The 21,210-nt window shown below is 41.8% G+C and overlaps 1 protein-coding gene across 1 annotated transcript in view; it reads right to left on the reverse strand.

Annotated features, from left to right (window-relative positions):
* cibar1 (CBY1 interacting BAR domain containing 1) overlaps positions 1–21,210 on the reverse strand; it is a 65,066-nt gene that overhangs the window by 42,490 nt on the left and 1,366 nt on the right. The window contains exons 2-4 of the mRNA XM_067979347.1: positions 15,371–15,605; positions 13,778–13,846; positions 1,877–1,978 (exon numbers count right to left, since the gene is read on the reverse strand). Of these exons, the coding sequence (XP_067835448.1) occupies positions 1,877–1,978; positions 13,778–13,846; positions 15,371–15,605 (406 nt within the window). The remainder of the gene's footprint in view (positions 1–1,876; positions 1,979–13,777; positions 13,847–15,370; positions 15,606–21,210) is intronic.

The following is a 21,210-nucleotide window of genomic DNA, read 5'->3' on the forward strand; positions in this document are numbered from 1 at the left end:
CTGGCCCCAGCACCAACTGCTTACCTGTCGCTGGCAAAGTCACCACTGCCCTCCACACCTTCTCCTCCGCATCCTTCCAGGGTGCAGCCGGCTACACCGCCGATGTCTCTCAGTCGTCTGCGCGGACGAGCCCTGCAAATACACCTGCACCTACTCTGCAGTAACACGATGGGTGGCATCAGTGGTGGGTCCTCATAGTGATACCCAGGAGCGGGCATTATTGGACACAACGGACAGGATTCGCGGAGACATGGCAGTGGTGGTGTCAATATAATGTGTGCTGTTTGTTGCTCTGAAATTCAATATGGGTAACACCCATGACAAACCCTCAGACACCCTTGTGCACCCCCTTCATGCTGACGAGACGTTTGCCTTACGCTGCCTACTGCACATATGTGATGCATGCCCTGTGGCTGCAGCACAGGTGGTGGCAGGTTGAGTGAGGCTGGCCGTGAGGGAGATGCACGAGAGGGTGAGTATGGGATGGAGCAATGAGATTGTATGAGGAGTGGGTTGTGTGTTAGTGGCAGGGTGAGTACTGGCGAGGTGAGTAGGTGGAGGCAAGATGAGGACGGGGTGTGAGTGGGTATGAAGGGTGATGTGACAGAATAGTGTTGGCGGTGCCGAAGGAGATTTGGGGTGGGGGCAGTGTTGTGGCAGACGGAGTGTAGGGGAAAGACTTCGTGTTCTCACTGTGGCGGACCTACTGCGGTCATTGCAGCGCCTCCTGCACTGTATGCAGGTGGGCCATATGTTGGTGGCGCAGGTGACCCCCTCTGCCACCTCGAGCCAGGCCTTCTTGGTGGCAGAGGCAGGCCGCTTCCTCCCGCCCGCCGGGGGGAAGATCTGTGTCCTCCCCCTCCTCCTCACCCCATCTGATGATAGCTGGGGTGAGGCATCATTAAACTGGGAGCAGCCTTCCCCCTGGGCTGCTCCATGCTGCAATTTGTCCCATTGGTTGCAGCATCTGTCAGTGGAGGACTGCCCCTTTAACTAGAGAGCCTCCAGCTGACAGATCGTACTGCGCATGCGCAGCCCGACAGACGCGCAGGCGAGCGCCGTGGACCCCGGAGGAGTAGGTAATTGATTCCTATTAGTGTGTTGCCTGCTACGATCGCGTGGGCAACCCACTAATTTCGCCGTCCGCGTTTTCGACGCTCCCGGAGGACCACCCGCTGGGAACCCGCAGGCCTGGTAAATTCGAGCCCATAGAGTTTTCTTTTTGGCAGCACAGCTAGAGACAGACAAGAGCTAAGCAAATGTAAACAAGGTTCTAACTGGCTGAAACCCAAACTGCAGTGATCGATGTCAATCTAGTAGCTGCAGTGTAAATGCACCCTCGGTCATCACTGAGTTGTGGAAGAGGACAGTTTTCAAAGAATCATAAGATCAATGTAACTATAGTGACTTCTAAAATCACAAAAAGCTAGTGAAAAAATGATTAAGCTATGAGACTTTAATGGACGTGTGTATGAGGATATTACCTAGTCTTAATCCTGATGTTTCAGTGAATTTACATTATGAATAAATATTTTAGCAATTTTAGCCTAGAAATGTTTTTATACTCCATTTAGCAAGTGGATTGAAGACATAGTATGGAGAGCCTACGCAAGTTCAGTGAGCAATTTATCGCAATTGATTTTATTGCTAAAGCCAGGCCTTGCGATTCTGCGAGAGCAAAATGTGCCTTCCTGTTCATAGGGGGGAAAAGGACCACTCACAGGATGTACTGTTGAAAGAGGAAATTATGCTTTAAAAGCCCAAATCATAAAAGGCTCCTGAAATTATCCAGCAGGCCACAATGACCCTGGTCACAACTTAGTGTAACTGTGTTCTGTACACACACATATATACAACCACTTTACATCAAGGATACAACAATCTGTCGGTCAGAAGGATTCCTCTGGCGCATTTTCTCCACATGAGCAATTTGCTTTGATTCACGTTTTCTAGCACCTAAAGCAACCTTGAGGTCTTCCTGTGAAAGAGAGATTTAAAAATATTAAACAAGTTGACCAATAATAAAAGGTTGATAACACAAATATGAAAATTGAGGAGCTATGTCTAGCATAGAACAATTTGCTTGTCTCCAAATACCAGGTTCAAAATTTAAGTTGCATTGTACACCTACAATCAGTTTCTAAAACAAATTAGAATACATTTTTCTTTTTTTTTTAAAACACACACATACAGATGGCTACAAGAGGGCAGACTGTAAATAGCCTGTACAAATAGCCTTCTGTATTACAAAAACACATTTATATAGTGCATTTAACATAGAAAAGCATCCAAAGTCACTTCATGGAGGCATAAGGGAAAAAACTGAATACAGAGCTAAAGCAGATTTTAGGAGGGGTGACCAAAAGCTTGTTCAAAGGTTTAAGAAGGACAGGGAAGTATAGAGCTAAAGGTAAGGCCGTTAATAATTGGGCAAGGGGGGGGGAGAAACGTACAAGAGGCTGGAGTTAGAGGAATGGACAACCTGTGCACGATTGGTGGCGCAGGGATGTAATCAAATGGAGCATCTTAGGTGCTACTTGCAACTGTCTAGCATGCATCCTCTGATCCTCCTTCAAACCTGTAAATGGAAAGGTATGTCCATAGGAATACTTATAGCTGGGCACAAATAAGGACACAAACATTGATATAAGATGCAGTACAGTTTTAATTGGCCGTAAGGAAGGTTCCAAGAAACTTCTCTAATTTCCTTTGTCGAACTAGCCTAAAAAGGTGCACAGAGAGCTAAGATATACAGCATTAATAATAAAGTACCTAACTGAGGGGAGTAGGCCTGTCTTGGAAGGCCTATTTGATACAGGCACTATTCAGACCTCCAGATCACATTATGAGAATAACATCATTTAAATGATTTTTGCTCTTTAAACGAACCTTTTTCAGAGTCTGTGCGCAGGCTCTTATCACTCAAAACTCTTCCCAATTGGATTGTTGGCATCAAACCTCCATGCCTGATAATACTTAGGTTTAGTACCTGAAGTGCCTCAGGCACTTTCCATCACATTGTCACCTCCATTAGTAACTTTCTTTGTGCAAACCTAAACAATTATGTTGGATCTAATTTTCTCAAATCAAGCATGCTATACTGAAAGGGTAGAAACATACCATCAACTATTTAATGTTAGGGCTCCATCTAGTAGCAGAATCAAGTAATGCAATAATATAATTTACATAATCATATATGAGCATAAGTGTCAAGGATGCAAACTACTGAGGCCATGGCTGTTTATTCCTCACCTTGCTATAGGAAGAAATTGGAAACCAAAATTATCCCTATAATCCATGAAATCGCAATGCAGAGCTAAAGTCAAATTGATCTACAAAGTCAATACACTTCAACAGCTGATGGGCAAAAATTTCAAATGAGAATGCTGCTGTATTATTTGACTAGCCCAGATAAACCATTTTTGCATGTTTTCAAATCAAGTGTTTCCCTTTTACGAGAGATGTGCATTCATGCCAACTGTCAGCATTTCCCACTTATGTCTGCTCGTCAGTATTTGTTGACAAATATCAGCACAGGGTTTGAAGTTCCCATGCTGCACCTTGATCTGCCGTTTATGCATCTCAACTAGTTTTTGTGAACTGTATGTCACTGATTTTGCATGCACATTAGCATCAGGTGGGCCCTGTATTGCAAGTTTCAAATATGAGGCACCCAACATGTAAGCAGTATGCTGTAACAACGACAAGAAAGCAGTTTGCTGCCAGTGACTCTGTATGTTAAGAGATTACTCTGTGGGTCTGTTTTTATTTGCTTAAATTTATTGAAGAAAAGTTTAAATACAGGATAAATATATTGATGGTAACACAACATTGATGTAGGATAATTATCTGTGGGTTGAACAATACAGACATCCCAGAGTAAAGTGTCATTACTAATAGGTTGGAGAACAGGCTTCTTGGATTCACGTGGAGTCTGTCACCTCCCCTTGAAAGTAGCACATGGGGTTGGGGCATCTGGCCAAGTGGACATGTCTGAATGAAGTTGACACTACCGATGATGTTGTAAATACAAAAAAGGATATTTCCAGCATAACAGTTTAAAATGGAAGTGTTTTCAGTTGGGCCTTGCATTCTTACAAGTTATCAATATCTTCTTAGTTGGAGCCCTGCATTTGAAATTAACACTACGCTGTCCCAAAATCGGTAAAAGTTCCTGTTCCTGGGATGTCATTGTTGAAGTACTAAGTCTTTACAGGTTTGATAAATTAGATATTCAGTGTTTCTATAAAGGCCCGAGAACCTGCTCTACTGGTGCTCAGGACAGATACAGAGACTGTCACTGTTCTCTGCTTGTAGATGCCCAGTGCAGTGGCTTTGCACAGAGCTCTGTCCAATTCACAGCATGACAGTGTTTCGGACCCAGTATCTACTTGTCTGTGTTTGACAAACTTCCCATACTCTTCTGCAGTTGCTCATGAGCCAACATTGTTCAGTTCTTCTGCATGTGTCCTACTGGACTCAGTAGGAAAGATTATTGCTCATTGTTGGAGAGAAAAAAAAAGAGTTGCAGGAATTTGGCTGGATTCTAAACAAAGCTTTTGGGAGATAAAAGCATTTGAGTTGTTAAAAATAAACAGGACATAATTTAATTCCCAGCTTACAGTTAATAAACCTCATAAACCCAGCTCACTTCGGCTCCCCTCTCCCCAAGTTTGTTGCACTTTCATATTTGTGTGCTTGAGACTACCTTTCCACTACCTGTGCACTCAGCAGGGCAGGGAGAGCAATGACAACTGACAGCGGCCAGTCTCAGACCTATATTTTCAATAATCCATTAAAAACTGACATCTCATGCCCAATCTTTCATATAACATCCTTGAGAATTATCAATAGAGTTTTATAAACACATCAAGAGCAAGAGGATAACTAAGGAAAGAGTGGGGCCTATTAGAGACCAAAAAGGTAACCTATGTGTGGAGGCGGAGGTTGGTATGGTTCTTAAGGAATACTTTGCATCTGTCTTCACAAAAGAGGGGGACGATGCAGACATTGTAATTAAGGAGAAGGAGTGTGAAATATTGGATGGGATAAACACAGTGACAGAGGAAATATTAAGGGGATTAGCATCTTTGAAAGTAGATAAATCACCAGGACCGGATGATATGTATCCCAGGCTGTTAAAAGAAGTAAGGGAGGAAAAACCAGAGGCTCTGAGCATCAATTTCCAATTCTCACTGGATACAGGTGTGGTGCCGGAGGATTGGAGGACTGCTAACATTGTATCGTTGTTTAAAAAGGGAGTGAGGGATAGACCGTATAATTACAGGCCAGTTAGTCTAATATCGGTAGTGGGCAAATTATTGGAATCAATTCTGGGGGACAGGATAAACCACCACTTAGAAAGGCACGGAGTAATCAAGGACAGTCAGCATGGATTTGTTAAGGGAAGGTCGTGCCTGACTAACTTGATTGAATTTTTTGAGGAGGCAACAAGAGGAGTAGATGAGGGTAGTGCATTTGATGTAGTCTACGTGGATTTTAGCAAGGCTTTTGACAAGGTCCCAAATGGCCAATTTGGTCAAAAAAGTACAAGCCCATGGAATCCAAGGGAAAGTGGCAAGTTGGATCCAAAATTGGCTCAGTGGCAGGAAGCAAAGGGTAATGGTCGACGGGTGTTTTTGTGACTGGAAGGACGTTTCCAGTGGGATTCCACAGTGCTCAGTACGAGGTCACTTGCTTTTTGTGGTATATATTAATGATTTGGACTTAAATGTAGGGGGCATGATTAAGAAGTTTGCAGATGATACAAAAATTGGCCACGTGGTTGATAGTGAGGAAGAAAGCTGCAGACTGCAGGAAGATATCAATGGATGATCAAGTGGGCAGAAAACTGGCAAATGGAATTTAATCCAGAGAAATGTGAGGTAATGCATTTGGGGAAGGCAAACAAGGCAGGGGATTACACAATGAATGGGAGGATACTGAGAGATGTAGAGGAAGTTAGGGACCTTGGAGTGAATGTCCATAGACCACTGAAGGTAGATAAGGTGGTTAAGAAGGCATATGGAATACTTTACTTTATTAGACGAGGCACAGAATATAAGAGCAGGGAGGTTATGCTGGAACTGTATTTTTAAAAAAATTCATTCATGGGATGTGGGAGTCACTGGCAAGGCCAGCATTTATTGCCCATCCCTAATTGCCCTTGAATTGGTGATGGTGAGCCACCTTCTTGAACCGCTGCAGTCCGTGTGGTGAAGGTTCTCCCACAGTGCTGTTAGGTAGGGAGTTCCAGGATTTTGACCCAGCGACGATGAAGGAACGGCGATATATTTCCAAGTCGGGATGGTGTGACTTGGAGGGGAACGTGCAGATGGTGTTGTTCCCATATGCCTGCTGCCCTTGTACTTCTAGGTGGTAGAGGTCGTAGGTTTGGGAGGTGCTGTCGAAGAAGCCTTGGCGAGTTGCTGCAGCGTATCCTGTGGATGGTACACACTGCAGCCACTGTGCGCCGGTGGTGGAGGGAGTGAATGTTTAGGGTGGTGGATGTTTAGGGTGGTGGATGGGGTGCCAATCAAGCGGGCTGCTTTGTCCTGGATGGTGTCGAGCTTCTTGAGTATTGTTGGAGCTGCACTCATCCAGCCAAGTGGAGAATATTCCATCACACTCCTGACTCGTGCCTTGTAGATGGTGGAAAGGCTTTGGGGAGTCAGGAGAATACCCAGCCACAGTATTTATGTAGCTGGTCCAGTTAAGTTTCTGGTCAATGGTGACCCCCAGGATGTTGATGGCAGGGGATTCAGCAATGCTAATGCTGTTGAATGTCAAGGGGAGGTGGTTAGATTCTCTTTTGTTGGAGATGGTCATTGCCTTGCACTTGTCTGTATAAAACACAAGTTAGGCACAGCTTGAGTACTGTGCACAGTTCTGGTCACATTACAGGAAAGATGTGATTGCACTAGAGAGGGTACAGAGGAGATTTACAAGGATGTTGCCAGGACAGGAGAAGTTTAACTATGAGGAAAGATTGGATAAGCTGGGGTTGTTTTCCTTGGAACAGAAGAGGCTGTGGGGTGATTTAATTGAAGTGTACAAAATTATGAGGGGCCTAGATAGAGTGGATAGGAAGGACCTAGTTCCCTTAGCAGAGAGGTCAATAACTAGGGGGCATAGATTTAAATTTGATTGGTAGAAGGATTAAAGGGGAGCTGAGGAAATTTTTTTTCATCCAGAGTGTGGTGGGGGTCTGGAACTCACTGCCTGAAAGAGTGGTAGAGGCAGAAACCCTCAACTCATTTAAAAAGTACTAGGATGTGCACCTGAAGTTCTGTAACCTACATGGCTACGGACCAAGTGCTGGAAAGTGGGGTTAGGCTGGGTGATTCATTTTCAGCCGGCGCGGACCCGATGGGCTGAATGGCCTCCTTCTGTGCCGTAAATTTTCTATGATTCTATGAATTAGAGGAGGCACCCACTGTGGAACGAGCAGTAAAGCTGGTCACTGTCAGCCATTATCACCCTAATTAAGTGTAATAAACAAATAAAATATATAATTCAGTATAATGTGATAATGAATTCATGATGCAACTAAAATCAAACTTTCACTGAGCTACACTGCAGTGAATAACAATTAATTGTAGTAAAAGAAAATTTGTCATGTGAATAAGTTCATTTGTTCAGTCCAGTATGATTAAAAACAATAATTTTAAAGTTGATCTAACAAAATGGCTCTGACACCATCAGTCCAGTCAAATTTTATACTGAGCTCTCTTTCCCACCATTTAATGACCAATAAACTGTCCAGCCACACAGTAAGTTATGGTGGTTCATAAGGTGAAGATGGAGGAACATAAGTTTAAATCCATACTGATTTTTACCCAAAAAATAGTGAAGATGCAGATACTGGGCAAAAAACATTAGCTAGAAAGAAAGAACTTGCATTTATAAAATCTACATGGTTGCAATGTATGGGTTTAAGTTCCCAATGGAAGGAACTGGAGCATAAGTTGTATTGAAATCTATACAATTACTTTATTTTGAGATTTAAACTATTTGTAGCCAAGGATAAAAGGCAGAATTAAAGTAAACTTCAAAATGCACCAAATTAAACATTAACATTTTTTCTGAGAGGAGCACAAGGCGCAGGCAAAGCGGCCGAGAGGTGCACTGTAAATCAAACGCAGGGAAAAATCCCTGTCAGAGCAGGGGGTGGAGTGGCAATGCCCGAGGAATTACAGCTAAGTGTTTAATTTATTATATAAATAAGTCAAGCGTTTAATTTACTATATAATTGAGCTATATGTTTAGTTTATTATATAATTAAGCTAAGTGTTTAATTAATCAATCAGATCTAAGGGGATAAAATCAAAATTAATTAAATAGAGGATACCAACATTAAAGGGTTCTGAATTTCATTAAATTAAAATCTGGTATATATAAATAATAAATAGGAGGTAAGGAAATGATAAAAAAAGTAATAAACAAAAAAGCTAATTAGCTATAAAATAATCTGAAATCAAGCTAAATCCATCTATTAAATATAATCTAGATCTCAAGTAATTGTATTATATATAGAACTAAATTAATACTAATTAATAAATAAATAAACAAACACTAGAAATGGCAGTGCAGGCTGTGTTGGGACTATAATATGTGGGAGTTTGTGGGCAGCGAGACTGTCCCAGATTGCCACATCTGCAGTAAATGTCTCTGGCTTGAGATACTCCGGCTCAGAGTCTTTGAGCTGCAGTGCGAGTTAGAGACACTCTGACACATAAGGGAGGGGAGGAATTTTTGGATAGATTTCACCAGAGTACACAGTCACATCTCAAGAGGAAAGCACAGGAACAGGAAGGGGAGAGTATGATTATTAGTCAGCAGGGTATGGGAAACCAAGGCGAGATAGAGGCGGCCCAGCAGACATTGGTCCTGTCCAACAGGTACAATGTACTTGCTGCCTGTGAGGATAAGGATGCAGGCTGGACAGCTGAATCCAACCGCGGAGCACGAGGCAGTCCAACTGGTTGGGGGGGGGGGGGGGGGGGAGGGGGGGGGGGAGCAGAATAGAAAGGTTGTAGTCATAGGGGATTTGCTAGTTAGGGGGATAGGTAGTGTCCCCTGCAGTCGCGACCGAGAGTCTAGAAGGGTGTGCTGCCTACATGGTGCAAAGGTAAAGGTTATTGCAGAGCAACTAGAGAGGAACTTGGAAAGGGGCTGGGGGGGGGGGGGCGCGGAAGGGGAACAAGTTGTCGTGGTCAATGTTGGGACCAATGACAAAGGTAAGAAAAGGGAGGAGATCCTGCTAAGGGAATATCAGAACTTAGGAACTAAATTTTTAAAAAAAGGACCTCACGGGTGGTAATCTCAGGATTACTACCCAAGCCACATGCTAATTGGCATAGTGATAGGCAGATCAGGAAGGTGAATGAGTGGCTGAAAGATTGGTGAGGGAAGGAGGGGTTCCATTTCATGGAACACTGGCATCGGTACTGGACAGGAAGGAGCTGTATCACTGGAACGGACTCCACCCGAACTGGAATAGGACCAGCGTCTTAGTGGAAAGGATAAATAGGACGGTTGATCGGACTTTAAACTAGTAAGACAGGAGTACAAAATAACTAATAAAAATAAAGGGAGTGGAATAATTATTAAAAACAAATTAAACTGCCTGTACAGCAATGTGCACAGCATCCGAAACAAAACAGGGAACTGGAGGCAGTAATTCATAGTGGGGAGCCAGATGTAGTAGGGATGACTAAAACATGGCTAACATAAAGAACAGGACTGGCAGTTAAATATTGCAGGATATAACGTATTTAGAAAGGATAGGGAAGGAAGAAGGGACGGTGGAGTAGCTGTACTAATTAGAGATAACATAATGGCACTAGAAATAAGGGACATAAGTAACATTAAGAAAAAACAGAATCCATATGGATTGAGACAAAGGATAAGAAGGGATCGATCACGTTAATAGGCATATTCTACAGACAACCTAATAGTGGAAGGGAAGAGGAGGAAGAAATATGTAGGCAAATCTATGAAATGAATAAAAAACATGAAATAATAATCATGGGAGATTTTAACTACCCCCAAATAAACTGGCAAGAGGCGGGGAAAGGGGAAAGGGGAAAGGAGTTTTTAAGTGTGTACAGGACTCCTTACTTACCCAGTATGAGAGAAGTCCAACAAGAGATCTCGTAATGGGAAATGAACTGGAGCAAATAAGAGAAGCAAGCATTGGGGAACATCTAGGCAATAGCGATCATAACATAATATGTCTTTCTCAATCATTATTTTAAAACTTAAGTAAGACAAAGACCAAAGTAATAGATTGGGGAAAAGCTCATTTTGAGGAGATGAGAATGGAACTAGGGAAGGTAAACTGGAAACAAATTTTGATGAAGAGATAGAACAGCAGTGCGAAATAATTAAAAATGGTAATCAAGAGAGTTCAAGAGAAATAGATTCCTCTAAAAAAACAAGAACAAACTAGCCAATAATGAAACACCATGGATGAATAAAGAGATAAGGGTAACTAAAAAAGGCATACTCTAAGTACATAGACAATAAAGGAGGATAACAAAAAGGAATACAAAGAGGTTAGGAAAGATGTCAAAAAAAAATTAGGAAAGCAAAGAGGAACTATGAAATTAAATTATTAAGGAATATAAAAATAAATAGTAACGTATTCTGCAGACAAATAAATAACAAAAGAAAAATCAGGATGGGGATAGGGCCAGTAAGGGATGCTCAAGATAAACTCACAGGTACTGACAGCCAAACGGCAGAAATATTGAATAGTTACTTTGCCTCAGTATTTCTCAGAGAGACTAACAAGGTGGGTATGACATTGGATGAGAGATCAAAAAAGGTATAAGGACATTCAAGATAGAAAGGGGGAGATAATAGATAAACTAATCAAACTGAGAGAGGATCCGTGCATATTAAAAGAAGTTAGGGAAGAGATAGCAGAGGCACTATCATATTTATATAAAAATTCATTATAAAAGGGAATAGTGCCAGTGGACTTGCAGACAGCTAATGTTCTATCTCCCTTTTTAAATACAGGAATAACAAGTCCAGGGAACTATAGTCCAAACATTAGTGGTAGGGAAGATAATGGAATCTTTACTCAAAGACGTAATAGAAAAACATCTAGAAACTCAAAATATAATAAAGAGTAGTCAGATTTCAGAAGGGAAAGTCATGCTTGACCAACCTTATTGAATTATTTGAAGAAGTAACAAAGAGTAGACAAAGGTGATGTAGTAGATGTAATATATTTGGATTTTCAAAAAGCCTTGGATAAGGTACCGCATTGTAGACTCGTGACTAAGGTCAGAGCATGTGGAGTCAGGGGACAGGTAATAGAATGGGTAGCAAGCTGACTACAAAACAGAAAACAGAAAGTAGAGGTTAACGGTGGTAACACAGACTGGCAAAAGGTGGGAAGTGGTCCACATGGATCGGTGCTAGGACCACTGTTGTTCACAATTTACATTAATGATTTGGACTCGGAAATCGGAAGTACAATTTCAAAATTTGCAGATGACACAAAATTGGGGGCGGGGGGGTGTGGTTAATACAAAGGAAGAATGTGTTAAAATGCAAGAAGACATTAATAAACTTGCAGAATGGGTGTGTAATTGGCAAATGAATTTCCATATAGATATATGTGAAGTGGTGCATATTGGTAGGAAGAATAAGGAGGCCACATATTGCTTGGATAATAAGAGTCTTAATGGGGTAGAGTAGCAAAGGGATCTCGGGGTACAGATACACAAATCACCAAAAGTAGCAACGCAGGTTAATATGGCCATAAAAAAGGCAAACCAAGCACGGGGGTTCATTTCTCGAGGGATAGAATTGAAAAGCAGAGAAATCATGTTAAAGTTGTATAGAACCTTGGTTAGACCACACTTGGAGTACTGTACAGAGTTCTGGTCTCCATATTACAAAAAAGGATATAGAGGCATTGGAAAAGGTGCAAAAAAGATTCACAAGGATGACACAAGAACTGAGAGGATACGCTTATCAGGAAAGCCTGAACAGGCTGGGGCTCTTCTCTCGAGAAAAGAGAAGGCTGATGGGATGACCTGATCGATGTCTTTAAGATAATGAAAGGGTTTGATAGGATAGACATAGAGAAAATGTCTCCACTTGTGGGGGAATCCAAAACTATCAATATAAGATAGTCACTAATAAATCCAATAGGGAATTCAGGAGAAACTTCTTTACCCAAAGAGTGGTAAAAATGTGGAATGCGTTACCACAAGGAGTAGTTGAGGCAAATAGCATGGATGCATTTAAAGGGAAACTAGATAAGCATATGAAGGAGAAAGGAATAGAAGGGTATGCTGATAGGGGTAGATGAAGTAGGGAGGGAGGAGGCTCGTATGGAGCATAAACGCTGGCATAGACCAGCTGCGCTGAATGACCTGTTTCTGTGCTGTACTCAATCCAACTCAATGTAACTCCATGAATAAATTATGTGCCTTTTATTGCTCTCTAGGCTTTCCTGTACTTATGTTACATTTCCTTTAATGTAAGTGAAGAAATGCTGACTATAACTACAGTTCAAATTACAATAAACTTGGTTTAAATTATAATACTCTCATACCTCGCCTCACTTTCAGTGTAACTACTTGTACTTGCAGGTCATATTTAGAGCTGCTTTTGAGTTGTCAGCATTTCTGGGGCTGTGTCAGCCTTTTTGAAGCTGTTCAGTTTTTGCTCATTTTCTAGCAAATTATTTGTCATGTAAATAAGATCAGTTGTTCAGTCCAGTGTGGATTAGAGAGTTGTCTACAGGTCAAGACCTAAAGAAATACCTTCTGAACATTCAACCAAAGTAATTTTTAGCCCCTGTGAAAAAGTACAAACTCAGATGGATTTTAATGGTGCACCAGCTATTTTAGTTCTTAAAATTCATTTTTAAATGTGGGGTGTATTAGCACTCAGTTTTACAATGACAAAATGTTAGTAATTACGCAGGAAAGCAAAGTTACCATGGTAATTGCAAAAAAAAAGTGACTAATGAGTTGTTACTTTATTAAAAAGTGGAAAGTGGTTGCCTGGCAGTATCAATCACCAATGGGCACTTTGTTATTTTTAAAATCATCTTTCTTGGTGGAATCTTGTGAGCATCCACTTCAGATAGCCAAATACCCTTCTGCACATTTTCAGCAAAGGTTGGATTTATTTGTGGTCTGAGTCACAGTGGAACAAATAGATTTTTTTTAAGATTGCAAAAAAATCTGTCCATTCAATTAAAAGACTCCTGCAGTAGATGTAATGAAAGGGATTCACTACCTGATATCACCCAGCATATTTTCTCCACATCTGCTAGAAAAGGGAATGTAGATGGGGTAGAAGTTGTTAAATCATGTTGCTGAAAGTGTCAATTTTGTATTCAAATTAATTTCTTCCAGACATGTAAAGGAGCATGAAGCAATCTAAGATTGCTGATTTATAAAATAAACACTATGAGAATGTTTATGAAGTTTGGTAAGAATCTGGTTTAGTCCTTTGAAGTTATTAAGGTCACCAGTTAGTATCCATACGAACAGACAGTTTCAAAGTAAGGGAGTTTAAAAATCTTAAATGCAGGGAACTGAATTTAATCAAAATTGCCTACAGCAAATTTAATTAGAACTTTTTATGCTCTAACAGAGCCATTTTTGCATTACATGTTGAAAAACATGATAAATATACTGTTAATATAGCTTATTCCTCAATTTTAAAATATGTTTACAAAAAATAACTTTGCTTGTTCTTGCTACAATGGTCACTGTTTCACTATGCATGCTTGACTTACCTTTTTCAGCTTGGTAATGGAACCATATTTCTTCAAAGGCTCTACAACTTTGGCTTCTAGCCTTTCAACCTACACAACCAAACAGTAAATTGTAAACTGCTAAGTAAGTGAAATGACGGCTAGAAAAAGTTGGCAATTTTGAGGCAATTTCACAGATAAGAGATTAGTGACTAACAAAGTAATTCACAGAATGTTCCTAGTTTTTTCAGGAAGTTAGTAATGAATTGTAAACAGCTATTATATCTTTTTATTCTAAACCCCTAAAATCATATTAGTTTATTGTAAACAATTTTACAACACCAAGTTATAGTCCAGCAATTTTATTTTAAATTCACAAGCTTTCGGAGATTTTCTCCTTCCTCAGGCTTCATTTGCCTGAGGAAGGAGAAAATCTCCGAAAGCTTGTGAATTTAAAATAAAATTGCTGGACTATAACTTGGTGTTGTAAAATTGTTTACAATTGTCAACCCCAGTCCATCACCGGCATCTCCACATCATATTAGTTTAGGCAGTGCTCCTCCAATTATTCAACAACTCACTCGTTATTTTCTGCTACGCATCCTGGAGATTCATATGACTGAGTTAACTGTGTCATAGCCCACAGGTCAACAAAGCTAAGCCTGTTCCAAAATTCACTTTGCTACCTACTAATAAGTTTGTTAAACACTGCTCAGCATAGCAAATGAAAATACATTTTAAAAACAAATTCGTGGAAATGATGGTTCATTCTCTGCATCCTAGGTACTTCTTTTTAATATACTTCAACATTTACCATTTTTCTAGCCAACTTGTGAAGCCGATACATTGTGATGAGGGAAGCATGTCTGCTTTCTAACATTGATGTAATGTGATTGGTTTGTTTAATTATTATATAAATAAAATTATATATAAACAAAATTGGCATTTAAACTGACAACTCAATCACACGGTCAACTTTAGGAGGCGGACATGCAACCAGGGTCCCCTTGGCTAGGTCGTCCTAGAGGGGTCACTGCACTATCAATGAATGAATTTAGAATTCCAGGAGGCACATATATACATTACAGGAGCGCAGTTAATGGCAAATGTATATTTTCCTGCCGTCGGCTGTACACGTAAATATAAATGGCCAGAGCTGGCTGTGGAAATCCACTTTTTTGTGGGTCTACTTGATCTGCAATCAAAACAATGACATCCATGTTGGCCTAGTAAACACTGATCCAATACTTCGGCATGGCTTATACTGAGATACAATGTGGCTTTATGATGCAAGCACATAGATACATGGATCTGGCTTAGAGTCAATTTTCTGGCTCACCATGCCCAACTCTCCCCAGACCTACTCTTATTCTAGAACAGGAGAGCAACCCTTATGCTTCTCTGAATGACACTGCCAGTTGGTGCTGAATCATGAACAGTTTGTTGCTTTGGAGTTGCATCCACTAAGAACTTGGTTGGAAAACTGCTGGCATTGAAAAGACACTGCATTCTATTATAGTGGACTTCATTCAAATCCAAATCTCAGAAGTGAAAAGACAGTGTTGTAACCTGTTGTACTGCTAAATGTAAAAAAAAGTTGAGAATGCATTTAAACAAATATTTTCAGCTGCTCACCTCTGCGTGCCGATAATCTTGAACTAAAGCAAAGTGATCGGCAAAGCTACTCAGACCATATTTTAAATTAGGAGTTTCTGTATCGGCGTACTCTCGGAGTTCTTTGACCAGGAGGTCAGACTTATCGCGTAGTCTTGCCGTTTTTCGTGTGTAGGCTGCAAATAAGCTGCACAAGTCACCAAAGTGTTTCTCCACATTTGCAACAGTGGTTTGAATATATTTGGTTTGACTGTCTCTGAAAAAGAAATCGTAATTTTACTTTGAATTCAAAGAAAAATGATGGTGCATTTAGAGATTTTTTTTTAAATACTAGAGCATGTCTTATGACAATAAACAAATGTAGTCTGGGATGTGATACACACTTGTGATGTCTACCTGGCTGACAATGCACAAGTACTTACTGTGGGAATCCAGTTGGCACTACTATTAGCTACAACACAGGACTATATGTGAGAATCCCTACGTGGTCAGTTTTCGGTAAAATATTAAGATGCCTACGTGGCAAAGAAGCAGAATGCAAAATGGTTAGAAAGGGTTAATTAGTTAGTAACTGAGATTGATACAAGTGGCCTGGCCCTCCTGCTGGGCCATATGTTTGCTTAGTCAGCAGGTTTGCATGGTCTTATCAATGATAGGTCTTTGATGTGAGTCAAGGACTGGTCTGAATGTCTCCATGTTTATGGCAGATCAATATAGGTAACGAGCTTAGCCAAAGTTGAAAGACATTCCAGGTTGGGAGATAAGGAACAGAAGGAACAGGGAAGAACATTCCAAGTTGGAAGATGAGGAAGTTATCCCCTTTGATGTCTAACAGCAGCATGATCAGCACATGGACGATTTATGATTGGTCGGAAATAATGTAACCTCGCATGGCAACCTATGCCTGGCTTATGATTGGTGTTGACCCTCGTTAAGTATGTTCCAACCCTATTCATCTGTATAAAAACGTGTGGATTTCTGTATGTTTTTGTTCTTGCTCTGCCAGCATAGAGGGACTCTATCAGGAGTCCAAATCAATGCTGCAGACTAAGAACCCTGCTATTAAAGATGTGTTGAACTTTAAAATGTATTCGACTTCAGTTATTACTGAACCAGACTGAGGGGAAAGAATCCGGATCGTCATTTGGTGTCAGAAGTGGGATCTTAACGGTTGTTCACCGAGAGTTCGCGGAGTAAGAGGCGGATTGTCTCAGACACGGAGGAAGGAAATGGCGCCCCGATGACTGAATCCTACAGGACATATGATGTGTGCCATGGAAAATGTTCGGAAATACCATGAGGAAGAAGAGACTGGCCAGCAGAAAGTTAATATCCAAGAACACTAAGCTCATTCCTATGAGATGCTGCTAGTATGCGGAGATACATGAAGAAGATACATTGAAGAATGAGTCTCAGACAGGCTCAGTTACTTGACAACAGCACAACAGGAAAATGGTTAATGTGGTCCAGGCGAGTGAGAAATCCTTTTAAACAAGGCACTGACACATGGTCCATAGAGAAACCAACTAATTAATGAAACAGTCAGGAAACACTGGTATCAATCAAAAGGACTGAAATTAAAGTAAAGAGGGACACAGTAATTTGGATTTCCAAAATTCAGGGTTAGGTTCCCATCAGTTAACAATAAAATTGGGAGAAACAATATTTAGAAGATATCCGCACGATGGATACAAAATTACAAGATTATGAGGGGCCCAGATAAAGTAGACAGGAAGTACCTGTTTCCCCAAGCAGAGGGTTCAAGAACTAGAGGACGTAGATTTAAGCTGATTGGCTGGAACAAAATTAAAGGGATGTGTTACTAGACATGCTGTCACTGTGTGTCCACATAGTGTTGGACACGGCCTAGAAGCACAGTGTGGGTTTAATAATACCGGTACCAATCGGGATATTAACTGTACCATGGAGGCCCTAGAGGCGGATCTAAAACCCACTTAAGTGGTATATGCCGGAGAGGGCGAATACTGTGTTACAACTAATTTGAAAACGTTTAAATATGCCAATCTAACTTGTGATATTTTAAGTCCAGAATTCTACTCCATTTCTGAAGTCCTGGTTCGGATTGGACCCGAGGAACTGGTAGAGATACACCGGCATAACCTCACCACCTTACAAGTTTCTGAGAATGTCAGAAAGGACTTAAAAGAATATCAGGACACATTTGGGTATCTGACACCCCTGTTGCCTAAATACTTGGAAGTATTGCGAATGGAGATACGCCTCTCCCAGAAGGGTTATTATAACCTACAACAGGACAATAACAACATTAAGCATGACATTGACCAAATTAAAGTCAACACCTGGTCAAATGACCTCTGGAATTTGGGACTGAATATACAGATCCATCTTTGGATTAGATTAATTTCATATGTATTAGTCGTAGTGCAGTTTGTTGTAATGTGCTTCTTGATTTTCATTGCATGTAATAAATGTAAGCAGAGGATGAAGGGTTTGGCAAAGATAGTAAAACAGAGCCTGGGTGAGAATGTCCCCATTGTCTCTGTGGTTTCAACTAAGAACACATCTTAATGGTACTGGGAGTAGCACCCGCTGGGGTAAGGTGCATGTAAAAGGGAAGACAATTATAGTTTGATAGGATTATCAGATGCTCTGCCTCTCTTCCACCCGGACTGGTGGCCAACACGAAGGGAACCTGGTTAAGATGAGGTACAGCATCTAACGGGATATTGTAGGGAGAATTTGGATTAAGGGATATAATGGGGAGGGCACCAATTCACAGGTGTAAAATGGTCTGAAAGGTACCATTCAGTCTAGTTAGGCTGGAAACAAAATATAAAGCACCATGGGATATTTGACTATGTTAGCCTTTTCAAACTAACATGAATAGGTTTAGCTGACCAAGGACATTCGCAGCTTACTTGAGAGATGTTTAGAAGGAGTCTGTTCCTGAGAACAGATAAGAGTACAAAGGCGTATTGATGAAACATGTCTGTGTTCTATTGGGACTTCTCTAGTTCAAGGGCTAGTCATATTCATTGTTATAATTCTTATAGTTTATTGCTTACTTAAATGTTGCTGCACTGCAGAACCTGCAGAACCAGTGAGCACCGTAATAATTGGTTATCATAAAATGATAAAAGGGGGGAATGAGAATCCCTACGTGGTCAGTTTTCGGTAAAATATTAAGATGCCTACGTGGCAAAGAAGCAGAATGCAAAATGGTTAGAAAGGGTTAATTAGTTAGTAACTGAGATTGATACAAGTGGCCTGGCCCTCCTGCTGGGCCATATGTTTGCTTAGTCAGCAGGTTTGCATGGTCTTATCAATGATAGGTCTTTGATGTGAGTCAAGGACTGGTCTGAATGTCTCCATGTTTATGGCAGATCAATATAGGTAACGAGCTTAGCCAAAGTTGAAAGACATTCCAGGTTGGGAGATAAGGAACAGAAGGAACAGGGAAGAACATTCCAAGTTGGAAGATGAGGAAGTTATCCCCTTTGATGTCTAACAGCAGCATGATCAGCACATGGACGATTTATGATTGGTCGGAAATAATGTAACCTCGCATGGCAACCTATGCCCGGCTTATGATTGGTGTTGACCCTCGTTAAGTATGTTCCAACCCTATTCATCTGTATAAAAACGTGTGGATTTCTGTATGTTTTTGTTCTTGCTCTGCCAGCATAGAGGGACTCTATCAGGAGTCCAAATCAATGCTGCAGACTAAGAACCCTGCTATTAAAGATGTGTTGAACTTTAAAATGTATTCGACTTCAGTTATTACTGAACCAGACTGAGGGGAAAGAATCCGGATCGTCATATGCATGCTAAACAGCAGAAGCAGCATGCTATAGACAGAGCTAAGTGATTCCACAACCAACGGATCAGATCAAAGCTCTGAGTCCTGCCACATCTAGTCGTGAATGGTGGTGGACAATTAAACAACTAACGGGAGGAGGAGGCTCCGTGAACATCCCCATCCTCAATGATGGCAGAGTCCAGCATGTGAGTGCAAAAGATAAGTGTGATGCGTTTGCAACCATCTTCAGCCAGAAGTGCTGAGTGGATGAGCCATCTTGGCCTCCTCCTGATATCCCCATCATCACAGAAGCCAGTCTTCAGCCAATTCAATTCACGCTACATGATATCAAGAAACGTCTGAGTGCACTGGATACAGCAAAGGCTAGGGGCCCCGACAACATTCTGGCTGTAGTGCTGAAGACTTGCGCTCGAGAGCTAGCTGCACCTTTAGCCCAGCTGTTCCAGTACAGCTACAACACTGGCATCTACCCGACAATGTGGAAAATTGCCCAGGTATGTCCTGTCCACAAAAAGCAGGACAAATCCAATCCGACCAATTACCGCCCCATCAGTCTACTCTCAATCATCAGCAAAGTGATGGAAGGTGTCGTCGACAGTGCTATCAAGCGGCACTTACTCACCAATAACCTGCTCACCGATGCTCAGTTTGGGTTCCGCCAGGCCCACTCGGCTCCAGACCTCATTACAGCCTTGGTCCAAACATGGACAAAAGAGCTGAATTCCAGAGGTGAGGTGAGAGTGACTGCCCTTGACACCAAGGCAGCCTTTGGCTGAGTGTGGCACCAAGGAGCCCTAGTAAAATTTAAGTCAATGGGAATCAGGGGGGAAACTCTCCAGTGGCTGGAATCGTACCTAGCACAAAGGAAGATGGAAGTGGTTGTTGGAGGCCAATCATCTCAGCCCCAGGACATTGCTGCAGGAGTTTCTCAAGGCATTGTCCCAGGCCCAACCATCTTCAGCTGCTTCATCAATGACCTTCCCTCCATCATAAGGTCAGAAATGGGGTGTCGCTGATGATTGCATAGTGTTCAGTTCCATTCGCAACCCCTCAGATAATGAAGCAGTCTGTGCCCGCATGCAGCAAGACCTGGACAAAATCCAGGCTTGGGCTGATAAGTGCCAGGCAATGACCATCTTCAACAAGAGAGAGTTTAACCACCTCCCCTTGACATTCAACGGCATTATCATCGCCGAATCCCCCACCATCAACATCCTGGGGTCACCATTGACCAGAAACTAAACTGGACCAGCCACATAAATACTGTGGCTACAAGAGCAGGTCAGAGACTGGGCATTCCACGACGAGTGACTCACCTTCTGATTCCCCAAAGCCTTTCCACCATCTACAAGGCACAAGTCAAGAGTGTGATGGAATACTCTCCACTTGCCTGAATGAGCGCAGCTTCAACAACACTCAAGAAGCTCGACACCATCCAGGACAAAGCAACCCGCTTGATTCGCACCCGATCCACCACCCTAAACATTCACTCCCTTCACCACCGGCGCACTTGCTGCAGTGTGTACCATCTACAGGATACACTGCAGCAACTCACCAAGGCTTCTTCGACAGCACCTCCCAAACCCGTGACCTCTACCACCTACGAGGACAAGGGCAGCAGGCACATGGGAACACCACCACCTGCACGTTCCCCTCCAAGTCACACAGCATCCCAAATTGGAAATATATCATTGTTCCTTCATCGTCACTGGGTCAAAATCCTGGAACTCCCTTCCTAACACCACTGTGGGAGAACCTTCAAGGCAGCGGCTCACCGCTGCTTTTTCAAGGGCAATCAGGGATGCGCAATAAATGCTGGCCTTGCAGCGACGCCCACATCCCGTGAACGAATGGAAAAAAAAGGTAATTGTGGAGTCTTATAAATTAATGAAGGAGAGGGGGGAATTTAGCAGATAACAAATCAGGTGTACCACTTGCTTATTTTCTTTCCTCCTCCACAACTCCAGTCTCCACAACTCCATCCATACTTGGAAATATATCGCCGTTCCTTTATTGTCGCTGGGTCAAAATCCTGGAACTCCCTTCCTAACAGCACTGT

This window comes from Heptranchias perlo, chromosome 3 (genome assembly GCF_035084215.1).
Source record: "Heptranchias perlo isolate sHepPer1 chromosome 3, sHepPer1.hap1, whole genome shotgun sequence".
In the NCBI taxonomy this organism is placed as follows: Eukaryota; Metazoa; Chordata; class Chondrichthyes; order Hexanchiformes; family Hexanchidae; genus Heptranchias; species Heptranchias perlo.